The sequence below is a fragment of the Pseudorca crassidens genome, chromosome 8, assembly GCF_039906515.1.
Source record: "Pseudorca crassidens isolate mPseCra1 chromosome 8, mPseCra1.hap1, whole genome shotgun sequence".
Classification (NCBI taxonomy): Eukaryota; Metazoa; Chordata; class Mammalia; order Artiodactyla; family Delphinidae; genus Pseudorca; species Pseudorca crassidens.
In genome coordinates, this window is record NC_090303.1 from 38427660 (window position 1) to 38445534 (window position 17875).

The window sequence follows — 17875 nt, forward strand, 5'->3', positions numbered from 1 at the left end:
CTACCTTAGAGTACTAAAATTACTTTCAAGCTTTTGCATATCAGGCCAATAATAGTAATTCTGATATCATTATTTGATTATTAATAATGACATCGGGCTACCCTGGTGGCGCAGTGGTTGGGAGTCCACCTGCCGATGCAGGGGACACGGGTTCGTGCCCCGGTCCGGGAAGATCCCACATTCCGCGGAGTGGCTGGGCCCATGAGCCATGGCCGATGAGCCTGCGCGTCCGGAGCCTGTGCTCTGCAACGGGAGAGGCCACAACAGTGAGAGGCCCGTGTACCGCAAAAAAAAATAATAATAATAATGACATCACATTGATGACTCAGCTGAGACCTGGAAAATAAGTTTTAAAGCTTGCCCCAAGAATGAAAGTTACTCAGTCACCATATTAAATGATTCCATGCTTTTGAGGTCCTAGCATTCTTCACAAAATGAATGGCTTAATTACTATTTCTTCATTTTTAAGCAGATAATATTGTGTTAATTATTTATGGCTATGTAACAAATTACCCCAACTTATTTAAAACTTTTATTATTTCATAGTTCCTGTGGGTGCTTCTGACTTAAAATCTCTTATAAGATTGCAATTAGGGTGTAGGCCAGGGCTACAGTCTCATGTGAAGGGCTGGCTGTGGAGAGATTTGCTTTCAAACTCACTCATGTGGTTGTTGATAGAATTCAGGTCCTCATGGGTTGCTTGGCTGAGGGCCTCTGCTCCATGTTGGTGAGAGACATCAGTTCCGTGCCCCTTAGGCTTCTCCGTGTGAAAGCTTACCTTATGGGAGCTGACTTCCATAGAAGCAAGTGAGATGGCTAGAGCAGGCAAGCAAGACTGAAAGTCACAGTATTTTGCTAACCTAATCATAGAAGTTAACCTAATCATAGAAGTCACCGTCTGAATGCTGAAGTTTTCCTGTCCACGTGTATCAACCACATTACCTTCATTCCTAATTTTACTCCTGCCCGAGGGGATATCCTAAGGCTGCGCCTACAGAATACTAGGTACAGAGCAGATTTAACAATTATGAGTTAATTTGATTAGCCAACCTAATAATTAAACTGCAGATTAAATTATCTTGTCCTCCTCCAGTGGTTAGGACTCCACACCCAGCCTGGGTTCAATCCCTGGTTGGGGAACTAAGATCCTGCAAGCTGCGCAGTGCAGCCAGACAGACAAACAAACAAACAAACAAATCTCCTCCTCCTGACACAAAAAAGAGTAAGGGGGAAGAGATTAGATATCTCGATAGGCGTTGGGTCTACCAGTCAATGGTTAATATTAACACACTTCACGTATTTAATATGAAGTCCCCTGATAAGCAGGATAAGAAATCCTTCATAGTTACTATTTTAGAAGGATGTCTGATCTATAATCTCTATGTGCACAGAATAAACTGATATATTACTTTCCAGGAAGGATGTTAGAATAAATGACTACGTACAGTCCTAAGGTAGAGATCAGATTGGCAGTACCGTAAGTCCCCTACGTACGAACCTTCAAGTTGTGAACTTTCAAAGATTCGAACATGCGTTCCATCAACATTAGGCGTGAGTGAAATTGTAGCTTGCCCTCTGTCTCCTATTGCTGGCGATCCTTCAGCTCTACTACCTCCTACCTCCTGTAGGTAACTCTTCTTGCCTGTTCACTCGATGGCAGCCCCCGTATGCCAGCTGTTGTACTGTACTACCGTACTTTTCAAGGTACTGTACAGTAAGATTAAAAATGTTTTCTTTATTTTGTGTTTGTTTTTTAGGTATTATTTGTGTGAAAACTATTATAAACCTACTACAGTACAGTACTATATAGCCGGTTGTGTTAGTTGGGTCCCTAGGCTAACTTTGTTGGACTTATGAACATGCTCTGGGAACGAACTCGTTCATATGTAGGGGACTTGTATGTATATATTGATTTTTTTGAATTTAGTTTTTTAAAAATTTTTGATTATGTAGAATTTTGCACATATACAAGAGTAAACAGAATAGAATATCCGGAATCGTGCCCCAACAGCCATCAAATCATGCCCCATCCACACACCTAACTACCCCCCTCCCATGTTGTTTTGGAAGTTTATTCCAGGCATCATATTATTTCATCTAGGAATATTTCAGTATATACCTCTAAAAGAGAAGCTGCTGTTGTTTTTAAGTAAAACCACAGTACCATTTTTCTCCTAATTATTCCTTAGTATTATTAAATAATTAGTCTTTTGTTCTTAATTGTACTTTCTTTTGTAGTGAGATAGAGATAGATAGATAACAAGTAGTTCTCAAGTGGAGTCATTTTAGCTCACAGGGGACGTTTGGCAATGTCTGGAGACATTTTTGGTTATAACTGGGGGTGCTACTGGCATCTAGTGGGTAGAAGCCAGGTATGCTACTAAACTCACAGAATGCCACCCCCCCATAACAAAGAAGTATCTATTCCGAAATGCCAATAGTGCCCCTGTGGAAAAACCCAGATGACTGATGATAGATAGATAGATAGACAGATAGATATGAACAGCAGTTACAATAGGAAAAAGTTTGTAAAGAGATGTATCCATGCCATAAGGTGAGTTTAATAGCCACACGAAGCGCAAAAAAATGGATTTAAAACTGAAAAGAGATTCAGAATTTTGATTCCAATCAAAATGTCCCACCAATCAGTTGGAATTTCATAATTGTTTTAAGGATAGAGATTAGTGGCCTAGTAGTAATTAATGGAACATCTGTGCCTTGTGTGGATAAACAGAAAACTACCATGTTTCTTATGTGAGCAGCAGAGCCAAAGGAAGTAATGAACAAAATGTTCAGTAAATGCAGGTAGAACATGTGTTCTGCAGCAAATGAAAAACCTTGTAAAAATTATCTTGAATTTAATTTGCTAAACAGTAGTCTGTCAGAAATGGCTTTCTTTCACGTAAAATGAGGCAATGAATGTTAACGCTTGTGTCACATTTTTAAGATGAAAATTGATATTAGTTACTTTAACGCAGACAGAGCTATGCTCATTATTCTCCACACAGAACCCCTGGCAATAATTTACCTAGGAGCGCAGCAGTTCATGCAGATCAAAGCTGCATTATTTAAGTGTGTCCAGGGGGGAGATTTTTAGCTCTGTGCCTATACATTTAAGAAAAAAATATGGTGGTTTGCGTCTTGAGAAACAAGATATGTTTAACTAATTAGGTGCTTCATGCAAGCCCTGCAATATTTAACTCCTGAATTCCTCTTATTATCTGGGATGAACCCTCTCCCTATCGCAAATACAGAACAACTGTGGGAATGTAAATCTCTTCAAATGAACAGCAGCATATTTTCTTTTAAATTAAACCCGAATGTGAACTAGATTTAGGAAAGGAAATGGCAGAGAGACAGAGAGAGAGAGACAGAGACAGAGAGAGAGAGAAAGAGGGGGGCTGTAGTTACTATAGAGTGTGCCTGGCTGCTTCAGCTCACAGACAACTGATGAAGTCCAACTCTGAAATTTCAGGCAATTTGTATACCAGGCTCCTCCTTTTCTGTAGTCTTCTCTTCCATTGGTAAAATTCTTTTGCAGGGTCATGTAGGGATCCCACCCCTTCTCTGTGTTTTCACTCTGAAGCTTTACACAACTTTACACCTGAATGAACGCCAAACCTCAGTGGATATATAAAGGGAACCTTGAGGAGGAATTTCACAGTTACAGTGCAGAAGCAGAGGGAAAGGAATTAACCAGCTCTCCAGCCAAGCAAATCCTCTACTCACCATGCTTCCTCCTGCCATTCATTTCTATCTCATTCCCCTTGCATGCATCCTAATGAAAAGCTGTTTGGCTTTTAAAAATGATGCCACAGAAATCCTTTATTCACATGTGGTTAAACCTGTTCCAGCACAGCCCAGCAACAACAGCACGATGAATCAAGCCAGAAATGGAGGCAGGCATTTCAGTGACACTGGACTGGATCGGAACAGTAAGTGTGTTTTACTTCCATGGATTTGGTTTTTTCTTATTTGGTAGCATTAGCTCACATTCCTGTAGAACTGTTTCATTGCTAACTAACCTGAACCATATACGTTTTGCTAAACAATCTGGGAAAATCTGCTGCACGTGTATATTGGCATTCTTCCCTACAAAGTTAACATTACTAAAACAGTGATTTGATAATGTAGGCGCAGACTTAAGTTTCTAAACATTCCAAAAGAAAATGTTTCCAGGAATTAGACTGTTGCTTCTTTAAAATCATGCAAGATGAGAATTTTTACAAAGTGTTGTTCTAGTTAAATTCAGATTGTTTTCTGTTTATTTCAGGACATGTGCAATTCTGGTAAAGTGTATAAAGGTAATTAACCAAAGCATGTATGGGAAATCACAAGGGAAAAAAAAGAAGCTTTTTTTGGGGAAAAAAATGGCTCACACTGATTTCTAAAACATGTCTAGTGAAAAAGGTGAAGTTTGGATGATGATATTTGAGAAAGAGGGATAAAACTAAAAACATTGGAGAATCATATTCTCCAAAATAATTCCTCATTAACCAGATCAAAATTTAGGTAACTGTATATTTCTGGGAGAGACTGGGGAAACTTTCATGACTTTAGAGATATAAAATAATGACAGTACAATAATACTTTGTATAGAAAATATTTTTCTTCTTTTCTGTTTGCTTAATTGACAGACTCATTGACCATTAGTTAGAGGGATTCAAATTTCTTCTTTTATATCACTCCTTTCCTTTAGAAGAGTTCACATGCTAGTAATAGGGTTTTAAAAGAGACACAGAGGAACAGTACACAAGAAATCTTACACAAATCTTTAGCTCGTCCTCAAGCACTCGTCGTTCAAGTGCTAAAAGGAGTTTCAACCTCTGAAAAGTCAAAGCAAATGTGACTGTTAGTGTCTTTCTAAGAAAACCAAGGTGTTTTAATTTTCATGAGGATGGTTGCTTTTAGGTACACAGGAACTACTTTATTATTATTAGATTACCGAGCAATGTGGTGGGTATTCATTGTCAATGAACTGTCACTGCAAAAATGCCAAATCTCTATATGAACAGGAACAAAAAGCTAGACAGGTCAAAATCATCTCCAGCTGTTTCCAGGTGCATTCCTAAGGCAGCTGCAGGAAGGTGAACTGGAATCAGAATCAGACAGGCAGAGCACCCAGACCAGCCAGCTAGTTTACACTTTAATTTCAGTCTCATGCTCTGTACCCGCATGGATGTATGTGCATATACCTTAAATTTTTTCACAATTATCACATCCCTTTAGCCTATATCTCTCACCTTACTAGTACTGCGGTACAGAGCTGACGTAAAACTCCTAATTTAGTATCTACTTCATACTAGCTTTCAATATTCTATGCAAGACCACTTCAATGTCCCTTATAATTTTTATTTTTTAAATTTCAGCAGTCTGTACTTTGAAATATATATATATTTCTGGTTAACAAGGCTTGATTTTTTCCCCCAAGCTTGTTACAGGCAATTCTCCTCAAGTTTAGATAACAAAGCAATGGAAAGGAAAACTCAAATATTTCAAGATTAATTTTTGCTTTAATTATGTAAGGCATGTAATGAGAAACAGTCAATTAGAGAACATGCTTATCAAATTCAAATGACTAAACAAAAAGTTTGCCATGACCAATATTCAGGAAACGAACACCGTAGTTCCTTTTGCAGTTGTAAATCAGACATGTTAGGCATTTTTCTGCCATAAAATTCATGGAAATGTAGCCAAGTTGTTATGGCAACCATACGTTCCTGATTTAGGGGGTTTTATATTCTTTAAATATTGAGTTGTAGTGACATTTTGCATTTAAACATTTTAATATTTGTGTTTTTAAAAGTCAGCTTGGGAATTTATGCTTAAAATGCAGTTATTAAGTTTGATATGCAAAATGTCAAACGTACACATATGTATATATGATTTTCTGCAGCTGAATTTTGTAAGTGAAACAAAATATTATGGATTGCATTGTACACAATATTTAAATATTTTCTGCATTTTCTCAATAGATTTTTTTTAAAAAACCTAATTAAAAGCACTTGCAGACATTAACTAATATGACCCATGAGTAAAAGAACATTAAAGTATACTCCTTCTTACCTCATTAAAGAATGAATATTTACACATAAATGTAAGACCTGCTTAATACTAATTGGGGAGTAAGACTAAGAAAATGGGATTTTCATATACTCCAGTAAGCTATTAGCTAATGTTATACATGAAAAAAAAATCAGGCCCAGTTTATTTTATTCCATAAATTGTAGCCATATAAGCTGATAATTTTCATGAAAGCTTTCTCTACAACCATCCAGGCAGTGTTTTGCATTTTGAAAATAAAATAGGTGTTCGCTTCCTATTTGGCCATTTGCTATCATTTGGACATTATTTTTGTCATTGCAGATTACTTTTTTAAAAAAACTGTCCGTTTGTTTTTTGCCTCTGATGCACATTTTTTTCCCTGTTTCCTGAAGCTCGAGTTCAAGTAGGTTGCCGGGAACTGCGTTCCACCAAATACATCTCTGACGGCCAGTGCACTAGCATCAGCCCCCTGAAGGAGCTGGTGTGCGCTGGCGAATGCTTGCCCCTGCCTGTGCTCCCCAATTGGATCGGAGGAGGCTATGGAACAAAGTACTGGAGCAGAAGGAGCTCCCAGGAGTGGAGGTGTGTCAATGACAAAACGCGTACTCAGAGAATCCAGCTGCAGTGCCAAGATGGCAGCACGCGCACCTACAAAATCACGGTGGTCACCGCCTGCAAGTGCAAGAGGTACACGCGGCAGCACAATGAGTCCAGTCATAACTTCGAGAGCATGTCTCCTGCCAAGCCAGCCCAGCATCACAGAGAGCGGAAAAGAGCCAGCAAATCCAGCAAGCACAGCATGAGTTAGAATTCAGGCTCTCCAAACTGGACTGACTGGTAACCATCTGCTTTACAGATTTGATTGCTCGGAAGACTCCAGCCTGCCACTGCTCTTTTCTTACTTGAAAATATATGCTTTCTGCTTTGATCAGACCCAGCAAGCTGTCCTAAGTATCAGGAGCTTCTTTGGAAATAGCTTTTTCTTTTCAAGTTTTTCAAGACGTACGCACATCCATGAGTGGGATTTGCATTTAAATTCCACACATCCTGTAGTATTAATTCCACACATCCTGTAGTATTAGTTCTTGAAAGACTGGTGATACTATACACATCACTGAACCATTACTTTTTAAAAAGGAAAAGGGCTTCTCAGTTACCCTTCATTTCCCAATCCATCTCCCCCACCCCCGAACAAAACCTCTTCAGAATTGAAAAGTTAAAAAAAAAAAAAATTGTTGCCACGAATCTTCAGGTTAACACTTCAGGAAGGTGCTTTTTTGGTAATCTTCATGGGAACAGTTTAGCAGCCAAGAGTGATCGCCCTTTGAAAGAGTGAAAGACTTCGTGACATTTCACTTCAAAAATAAGCCCTGTAGCTTTTTACAGTCTCATAGTATGAAATTATACCCTGCATGCTGACCCTCGCTTGGAATGGAATGCCAGAAATGCATGGCAGCAGCTAATAAGTAAAGCTGATTAACTATTTATTTGTCAATGTTATTATTTAATGAGCTTTCACAAGTGATTTTTTTCAAAATGTTAATTTTTTATGTTCTGAAGCTTTTTCATGTATCTAAATATTTTCTTGTGTAATTTGTGGTTGATCTAGAAATAGGACAATACATACTGTAGATATGTAAAATAAATATTTTAGTCTCCTTATTACATATATGTTTCATCATGAACTTTATCAATAGTATGGATCTTTTTAAATCAATAAGATGCTTTGTAAAGATGAAATATGTAATACTTTCTTGTTTAATCTGTGCAATCGGAAGGTGATTTAACCTTCAATTCCATCAGTTTCTTTTAACAAAAATAAACACTGCTAAAAGTTATTGTCCTTGTCTCTAACATGTATAAAAAAGTACGTGTTTACAAAAACTACAGAATAAACGTATCAGAGTAATTGCTTTTTTTTTTTTAACTTATTTTATTTATTTATTTTTGCTGCGTTGGGTCTTCGTTGCTGTGCGCGGACCTTCTCTAATTGCGATAAGCAGGGGCTACTCTTCATTGCGGTGTGCAGGCTTCTCATTGCGGTGGCTTCTCTTGTTGCAGGGCACGGGAATCTAGGTGCCCGGGCTTCAGGAGATGTGGCTCGAGGGCTCTAGAGCACAGGCTCAGTAGTTGTAGCACATGGGCTTAGGTGCTCCACGCATGTGGGATCTTCCCGGACCGGGGCTTGAACCCGTGTCCCCTGCATAGGCAGGCGGATTCTTAACCACTGTGCCACCAGGGAAGTCCCTGTTTTTTTTTGTTTTTAATTAATTAACTTATTTATTTATTTTGGGGTCTTTGCTTCTGTACGAGGGCTTTCTCTAGTTGCGGCAAGCGGGGGCCACTCTTCAACGCGGTGCGCAGGCCTCTCACTATCACAGCCTCTCTTCTTGCGGAGCACAGGCTCCAGACGCGCAGGCTCAGTAGTTGTGGCTCACAGGCCCAGTTGCTCCGCGGCATGTGGGATCTTCCCAGACCAGGGCTCGAACCCGTGTCCCCTGCATTGGCAGGTAGATTCTCAACCACAGCGCCACCAGGGAAGCCCCCCTGCTTTTTTTTTTAATATAAGGCACATTCAAGTTTTGATAGAAAATTCTATATTAAGAAAAAAGAGAGGGATAGGGAGACCATCGATTCAGTAAATAAGACATTTGAAAAAGTTGGGTGGCAATCCAGCAGTGAGTTGTGATAAGAATATGATATTTAAATATACCAAGTCTACTGCTCATTATAATCACCTGGGGGAGATACAAGACCCAATGCCCAGGCTGCCATCCAAATGACATCATAGTTTCTGAAGATGGAACTCAGATATCAGCAGTTTTTAAAGTTTTCCAGGTGATTCTAATATGCAGTTAAGTTTGAGAAAGGAATTGTGGAAAAATCACTACCATATGTTGGGAAACTTTGAATATTTGAATAATATTGCAGGGTCCCAAAACCAAAAACTAAAACAAAAGAAAACAAAAACTAGTTTTTCACTGTTTTCAAGTTTGACATGCCATTTATTAACCAATGTAATGAGTCTTGAACAAGATTATACAGCTAAATAACTGTTTTGTCAATTCAATCAATGATTGATCCCATCACTCCAAGTGAAGAAAGCCAAAGAGGCTTCATTATGTATTGACAAGATCTTGGTTTTCAGTTTTTGGCTCCTGAGCATGAAGGAGTCCTTAGTGCTTTTTTGTGGTAGATTGTTCTTTTTGTAATTATGTCTAAAAGTCACATGTATATGACATAAATCATACTAAGCTAAATAAGGACATTAATGTTGTCCCTTCCCTATGAGAGGTAGGAGAGTCTCAACATACATAAAGACGAGAAAACATCTCTCGATTTTGTAATAATGCCAACTATTGTATCATTAAATAAAATAATGATTCATAGTCCACTATTGACTTATTTTCTAGTCTTACTAACTAGACCTTAAACTACTTCATATCATTATATCAATGCATGGAACATTCATAATAATTATATCATAGGTTGAATATACCAAAAATGTATTATTTCATATGTCTATTTTACTTGCTCATCATTGCCCAATATGGGATATTTAACATAACAGAAGACTTAAGACACTTTGGCCATTTCTTCCTTCTCAACATCAAAGCACCTTGTATAGAAGGCCTTGGAGATGGTCTTAAAATTAGTGTGTCCTAAGGCCTGAGGCATAAAAAGGAGTTGACTGGACAACGGCTTCACAATCAAGAAGGCTATGTGGTTGCCTTTTACTAATAAAACATTGAAACAAAGGTTTTGGTGATAAAATACTAAAATCATCACTAATTTGATTGTTAATAGTATTTAGTAAGTGAATGTACTAAGAAAAATGAAATGGAATAAAGCAAACTTATAAATAAGATTAGTCTCTGCTAAGTCAAGGATTGGATCCATTTCTTATGGTCACATTCAACTTACTGATCCATTTCAGGCCATGTTACATTGTGATGCATTCAATGCATGGTATTTAACATCAAATGACAGGAAAAGGTCAGCAATCAATAAGAAAAGCCTAGGATACAATCAGTCACTCAGTGAAGTAAAAATTTAAACAGAAAGAGTAGCTTTGTAGTTATTATTTTAAAATGCTAAAAAGCACTTGCATCTTAATTGCTGATTATATTTCAGCTTTTGTTTTTTTCCAGTTAATTCACACATTCCAGTCTGATTAAACTGCATAATTGTATTCTCGCCTTAGTAACTCTCATTTCAGAATGGTGACTGATCATTTTGGCAGAGTCTGACCTCTAGTTTACATCATAATATTTATCAATTAAAGATTTGTTTATCAAGTTTATTTTGCCCAATATGGATAAAGAGCTTTTACTCAAGTGGCTTGATAGATAGAAGAGAGTTTGATAGATAGGTAGATAGATAGATATTGATATTTATAGTTATATTAGATATATATAGATAGGTGTTTTTATCAATAACAAGAATGGAAGAAAAATTAATAGTACATATACAAATAAATAATACATATAGTGTGCTACACCTAAGCTAAATATGGACATGGAGCCTTCAGAAATATCTATTTGCAAAAGAATTAATATTTTAACTACAAATGGTTTATATTTTTTCATTTATTCTAGTTACAAATAACCACTAATTGGCAGTACTCTGTTAGCCATGTTTATTTTACTGTATATTTTTTGAAAAACAATGAAAATTAGGGTGTGTTTTTTTTAATTTAAAAAAGACTGAATTTTAATCCATTCCTGGCTTGTATAAAATTAGTAATTTTTTTTTTTACGGTACGCGGGCCTCTCACTGTTGTGGCCTCTCTCGTTGCAGAGCACAGGCTCCGGACGGCAGGCTCAGCAGCCATGGCTCACGTGCCCAGCCGCTCCGCGGCATGTGGGATCTTCCCGGACCGGGGCACAAAGCCGTGTCCCCTGCATCGGCAGGCGGACTCTCAACCACTGCGCCACCAGGGAAGCCCCAATTAGTAAGGTTTTCCCAGAAGATCATGCTGTATCATTCACCCTACGTTACTAGAATGATTTTTAAAAATTGTATAACCTGATCTATTTTGCATCATATTTAATAGATATTCAGTAGGTTATACTAGGCGGTTATGAATGGAAAGAATAGTATTTAGCCAAAGCAAAACCAGGAAAGTTCCAAATTGCTGAGTAAAATTGAAGCCTTTGAGAGTTTAAATTTAGTATGTTGGATTTTTTTTTGCAACCATCATGAAATTTAAGTATCAAAATCTAATTCATTACATTTGAAATTAAAGTGTGGTTTGGATTAGACTTAACTCTTGAAAATGGTTTTTAGCACTAAAGTGGCAATTCACTGCATACCATAAATTCAGCATTTATACACTTTCTGTAGTCACATATTCTAATGAAAAATAAAATGCATGGCAAGCCTTTGATGAAATCCTGTAGACACTCAGGAGTTCACTGGGAAAATGACTTGGGATTCTCAGTGCTACAGTGTACTATCTTGTTAGAATGTTTCCTTCCCTCAAGGACAGATAGTGATGACTCGCATTTGGTTTAATTGGAACCTATTAAAATATAGCTCTATGTTGAATTAAAATGAGTTTAGATTTGTGAACTGAGTATACATTTGGCCACTAGAAATCTTTGTTACATCCACTAAGAGAGACTTACTAGAATAGATATTCCATTGTATTGGTCTATCCATCATTTCTGATTCCATACTTAACAACCCATTTGGTGCCTTTACCTGCATATTTTGCAAATTGTCTCAAAGAGCTACTGGGTAACAACCACTGCAAAAATCCCAGTGGGAAGATGTTTCAACTTCCAGTTTCAAGAACTGATTAAAATGATTTAATGCCAAGCTGACTGCATAACTATTTCCAGTGCAAATTAGACTGAGTGATAGTTTATCATCTGCATTGGCAGACCTGCTAAAGGATTTATTTTCTGTTACAAATGAAAAGTAAAACAGTTTGGGAGATTTAAGAAGGAACTTAAATATTTCTTTTTGAATTTTAGTAACTGCAAACCAAGGGTTACCTTGTATTCTTGATTTAATTTCTTAGTGGTGGGATTAGATGTATGAATTGAGACAGAATGTCTAAAGTGAATGACATTGTCAGTGACACAGACATATTCAGCTAAAGTTCATTGTTAGTAAAACCGATCAAGAGCCTGATAGGCAGGGCTTCCCTGGTGGCGCAGGGGTTGAGAGTTCGCATGCCGATGCAGGGGACACGGGTTCTGTGCTCCGCAACGGGAGAGGCCACAACAGTGAGAGGCCCATGTACCGCAAAAAAAAAAAAAAAAAAGAGCCTGATAGGCTTAAAGATAACTTACTATTAAACTATAAACATCACCTTTTTCAGTAGGAATAAATTTTTTCTTTGAAATTTATTGTCATTAAATTCACACAAATTATAAAAAAAAGTTTGTTATAATATTGGTGAATTTTCACAAAATGATCACTTGAGTCCTTTTATTTATTGAAATGTTAGCCTAAATTTGGCGTTCAAAGACAGCCTAAAACACTGAACCCAGTAGTCCAGTAACCAGGCCTTTTTTAACAACCCTTTCCCATCTTTAACTAGCACTGTACTTTATGTTGAATAGTTGACAGTTTTTACTAACTAGAGCTCTCTCTATATTTTTTTGCCTTGTTTCCTCTCTTACTTTTCATATGTGGTCTATACATTAAAAAATATTTTCTTTATGTTTTTTGTTCATTTGTTTGTTTTACTTCTTCAAGCTTAGAGAGTTAAACAACAACAACTCTGTCTTGCCACAAACTTTCTTATTGCAAGCCAAAGACAAAAATTGTCAAATGCATTTAATAATGTAATGAAGAGTTATGGGCTTCCCTGGTGGCGCAGTGGTTGAGAGTCCGCCAGCCGATGCAGGGGACATGGGTTCGTGCTCCGGTCCGGGAAGATCCCACATGCCGCGGAGCGGCTGGGCCCGTGAGCCATGGCCGCTGAGCCTGCGCTTCCGGAGCCTGTGCTCCGCAACGGGAGAGGCCACAGCAGTGAGGCCCGCGTAGCAGAAAAAAATAAAAAAAATTGGCACTTTCTAATCTGCTCCCATATAGAGTAATAAAACTCCACCAAAAATCTAAATATTTTATATGAATTTTCCTAATTTATAAACGCGAGCAGTAGATTTAAAAAATCTTGTATTTGAAAAAGTATGCATACTGGCCCTTTTGTTGTGTCAGTTTAAGCTGGTCTATGGGCCATATGGGGCACTTAAATGATATCTCAGTTTAGAGTTAGGAGAATTTAATTCTAATCCCCACTATGCCACTTCTGAATGGCCTTGGGAAATTCAGCTGAAGTGTAAACTTCCTGAGATCTGAGTTGGCATCTCTGTATTAGTTAGCATCCCAAAAGGAAACAGACAACATATTCAGAATAAGTTAAGGAGGATTTATTTACAAGGGGACTAATAATAAAAGTCTGGGGGGGGGGGGGAATAGGGAAAGTACAGGGCCTAGTGCAGGAGCCCAGGCCAGCAACAGCAAAGCTGTCACAAGACCAGGCCCTGAGAAAAGAGGGAAGGATGTGGCTATTGGAGCCTGGAAGGTGAGGGGACACATGGAGAGGAGCAGTGGGCTATTGTCAAGCTGAGCAGTCAGTCAGAGGAAACTGCAAAGCCAGGGGTCCAGGGGAATAATACCCTTGTCACTCTACTTTCCCCCCCATCCTTCTGATTAATCTTATGCCATGGCTCCCCACTAGCTGACCCCCTCAGAGGTCATGGGCTTGAGAGCTGGTGAACGTAATCTGTACAGGTCAGCCTTGGGGCAGAGGGCAGCATGAAGAGTAGAGGATGGATATGGAAAGTCAAACATATCTGCCTCACACAATCTCTTGGGCAGCCTTTTCTTTACAACTGGAAAACTGGAACAGTGTATTGCATTTAGTAGGCACTGAATTATTATAGAATCTCTCTCTCTCTTTTTTTTTTTCATTTCTAAAATGTAGAAATTAAGTTGTAAGGATTAAGATCCAAGGTCTCTTCTAGCATTAATCTTCCTCTTTCATGCTTGAGATAAGAATCTAAAAGAGACATTTGGGAGAAATTCTGAGAGCTTTGGATGGCCTACCTTAAGGTTAGATATCATGTACCTCAAGAAACAAGTCAGCCTATTTAAAGCCAAAACCTATTTAAAACACGAAAACCGAGATAACATTTTTTTGACCAATATCTCATGCAGCACATGAAAAGCAGGGGCATTTTTACTATAGATTCCTATACCTTTGAGAAGTTTTCACTATTTACATTCTATGGATAGAGTGAGGGATAGGAACTGGGTGTTTATTTTTGCTATTATTGTTGTTATGTGTTTTTAATAACAACCATGTCATTAGAACATGCAGTCATAGGTGAAAGATTAACTACAGATCAGTTTCTATTTTGGTTTTTTCATGAAAGCCATTCAAACTTTGAAATAGTATATTAGTTGGAAAAAGAAACTATCTATTCCATAAATCCATTACACATTAACTAAGAACTGCTCACCAAATATGATAATTTTCACCAAAAGGCATTATCTAGAATATAAATATATGTCCTATGTTAAGCTTATTCCTCAACCTCAGAAAAGGAAGCATTTGAATATGGCAGTGTTTAAGCTTGGCTACCCTATTATGAAAATAAAACTTCAGAACTAAAACCCTAAGGCTGAAGGTCTATGGATTAAAAGGAAGATCGCTACATACTCCTACCTGATCTCAAAACATGTAACTCTTACCCATTCACATTGTACTCCCCAGCAGTCATCACTGTAATCCATGAACAACCCGAAGTTGCAGACGGACATCATCATGGTTCCACATGCAGCTGGTCTCTTCACTTGGGACAGTGATAATCATATCACAGTTTCACAGAGTGGGACTGATCCAGGGAATGAGGACCGTAGGATGCCAAGCCATTTTAAATACACATCAAAGCCAAGTTAGAAACTTGGCTTAGGTGTGGAATGATGGGAAATGAAGCACTTGGCTTTCAGAATTTCAAGGACTCACATTAACGGGAAAGCACTGCATAGATAAAAGGCAATGAGAAAGAATGAACAGCTGTGCCAGGCTTTGCTTAGTTGTTACACTGCCGAGCACAGCCTTTAGATGTACAAAGGATAAGAAGCACTGCCAACTTTGCAATTTCTTTTTCACCTGTGTCCGAATGCATAGAAATAACATCTGTAACTGGAATAGTTCCCCTTTCCTCTTACTCTACTCTCTTATACTTGAACTGCTGGACGTTGGGCTTAATCCACTAATAGTAATATTACTTGATCTAAATAAAGGTTTTAGAATGTTGAGGTCCTAGAAATGAGAATACAAAGAAAAGATTATATGGGGAATCCATTCAAAATTAACTTATTTGGTATATCGTTAGATAGTATTGAAGTGTAGTCAAGAGTATAGATATTGGAGCCAAAAGTACATGGGTTTGAATCCTGACCTTGCCCTTACTAACGGACTACTTTGAGCATTATATGCCTCAATTTCCTCATCTGTAATATAGGGTAATTATCTCTACCTTAGAAGCATTCCTGAATGTATGGGCTCATAATATTAGTTGTTACTGATATTACTGTTGTTGTTATTATATTTCTTAAGCTGAGACCAGCTATTTGAGCAGAGGAGAATATAGGCTTGGGTAAGGACTTCATCTTCTCCAAGCCCTTGGTCAAGAAAGTAGACCATGAGTGGGTCAGAGAGAAGCAGAGGAAAGAAGCAAGTGTTAGCAAGGTAGGGGAATGCAAGGTGGAGGGCAGACACATCTTTGGAAGATATTCTGGACAGATCTTAGTTAATTTTAAATAAAAATAAATAGCTTTGGCATTTTGGTAGTTTTCAAAGAGGGAGTTTCTCTCTCTTTCTCTCTCTCTCTCTTTTACTATGTCAATGCCTTTATCCATTCCCATTTGAATCACCCCAGGTTTGCTTTCCTTGGCTATGTTGTCATTTCCTCGTTCATTTCATATATTTGTGTGACACAAAAACTGATGTAGGAAACATTTTCACACATTTATCCTCCTTTCGCCCCTATGCTCAGTCTTGACGGCTATTGTATTTGCTTACTTTACCAATATGTCACTTCAGGGCTCACCCTCTCATTCATTTCTTCAACAAAAGGAACAGAGCAGTTTTTCTTTTACTTCATTCCTGCTTTTTCATAATTCCAATACAATATGTCAATCTACTCCTAAATGTTCAGGCTACTGTTTTCTTCTGTTTTTTCTTTTTATAGTTTATATTAACTGATGGCTTAGAAGTAAGTCATCCTCTAAATTTTGGAACATGTTTCCACAGGAAAAATAGAATTTGGGGCACTTTTCTCCAAAACACATTTATTTACTTATAAATTATATATATATATATAAAATCATATTAATGTATTGTGTACATTATGCAACACATTTAAAAACAGAAATAGAATAAAATGAGAGAAAACTGAAAACAGATTTTCTTCCTGTAGTCCAATGGATCATTAAAACTTAAATAATAATAATGCCAAAAAAGAAAAACAAGAGCAAGTAAACTTGACTGTATTCTCTGAAAATAATAAATGCCATAGAATTTTGGAAAACTTGAGCAAATTTTATACTGTTTATTTAAAGTATACCTCTAAGCATTTCTTACACATTTCTCAACCCTATATTACTACCCTTTAAAATGTTCTGTTATCAATAATTGTGTATTACAAATTATAGTCTCCTTTGAGATCACAACTTGTTAATTGTTCCCTTATTTACTAATTTCTTTGTCATATATATCTTCTTGTATATGTCAAGAGGGTTTAATGAGGGGAAAGCCAGAAGACAGTGACATAAACGGAAATAAAATATTTAACACCATTCTAAAAAGCAATGGCAAAATTCCAGGGAAACATGCCTGGTGTATCTGGAAGTACATTTTATCCTTGGCTTCACAAGAAGATATTTAGAAGAATTATAAATAGAGGTTTTGTTGCTAAAGATTGTTTCAACATAGTTTACTGGCATAAAAAAAGTGATGAAACTTTCTTATATCAGGGTACCCTTAGTATGCTTGGCAAATTTGTTTTATATCCTTTAGAAACATTAAATTCCTAATTAATGCCTGCATTTAATATGAATATTAACTCTCCATTTGTGTATTTTTTTAATATTAGAAAAGGAAGGTTCACTAGAAACATTACAACTTTCATTTCTATAGATGAAAAAAACTTCGTTTTACTATTTTATGCTAGAAACGAGGTATGATTTGGTAATTTTGAAATAGTTAGCTGTTAACCCCCTTTTTCTCCCTTTTTTTCTTAAACCCCACATTTGTTTATTTATTTATTTTTGCTGTGTTGGGTCTTCGTTTCCGTGCGAGGGCTTTCTCTAGTTGTGGCAAGCGGGGGGCCACTTTTCATCGCAGTGCGTGGGCCTCTCACTATCGCAGCCTCTCTTGTTGCAGAGCACAGGCTACAGACGCACAGGCTCAGTAGTTGTGGCTCACGGGCCTAGTTGCTCTGCAGCATGTGGGATCCTCCCAGACCAGGGCTCGAACCTGTGTCCCCTGCATTAGCAGGCAGATTCTCAACCACTGCGCCACTAGGGAGGCCCTCTCCCCTGTTTTTTTTGCTTGCTTTTCACAGGTGAAACTACTGTCACATACAAGTTAAAGCGGCTCTGATTAGTCAGCTGTTTCTATTACAACAGCAGCACATAAACCTTGGATTAACAATCAAACTCTTTTGGAATGAAAATAGATACTATTACCGAATGCTGATCTAATCTATTGCCTTTATAATCTGAAACCTAATTGACCACTTAATTTCTCTAGTTTTGTGTACATCATTTTTTTCTTCAATTAGAGTGAAATTTCTTGGAG

General features: G+C 37.5%; 1 protein-coding gene across 1 annotated transcript; it reads left to right on the top strand.

Moving 5' to 3' along the window:
* Positions 1 to 3561: 3561 nt before the first annotated feature.
* Positions 3562 to 7885, top strand: SOSTDC1 (sclerostin domain containing 1). Its single transcript, XM_067745532.1, has 2 exons — positions 3562 to 3935; positions 6438 to 7885. Exons 1-2 carry the CDS (start codon positions 3731 to 3733, stop codon positions 6851 to 6853), a joined length of 621 nt encoding a protein of 206 aa, XP_067601633.1. The 5' UTR covers positions 3562 to 3730; the 3' UTR covers positions 6854 to 7885.
* The last annotated feature ends 9990 nt before the right edge of the window (positions 7886 to 17875 follow it).

What these genes read in the sequence shown, in the direction of transcription:
- SOSTDC1 (XM_067745532.1), top strand. Translation starts at nt 3,731, where the DNA reads ATGCTTCCTCCTGCCATTCATTTCTATCTCATTCCCCTTGCATGCATC. An exon ending in CACTGGACTGGATCGGAACA is followed by an intron (nt 3,936 to 6,437) that starts GTAAGTGTGTTT and finishes TGTTTCCTGAAG; the next exon opens with CTCGAGTTCAAGTAGGTTGC.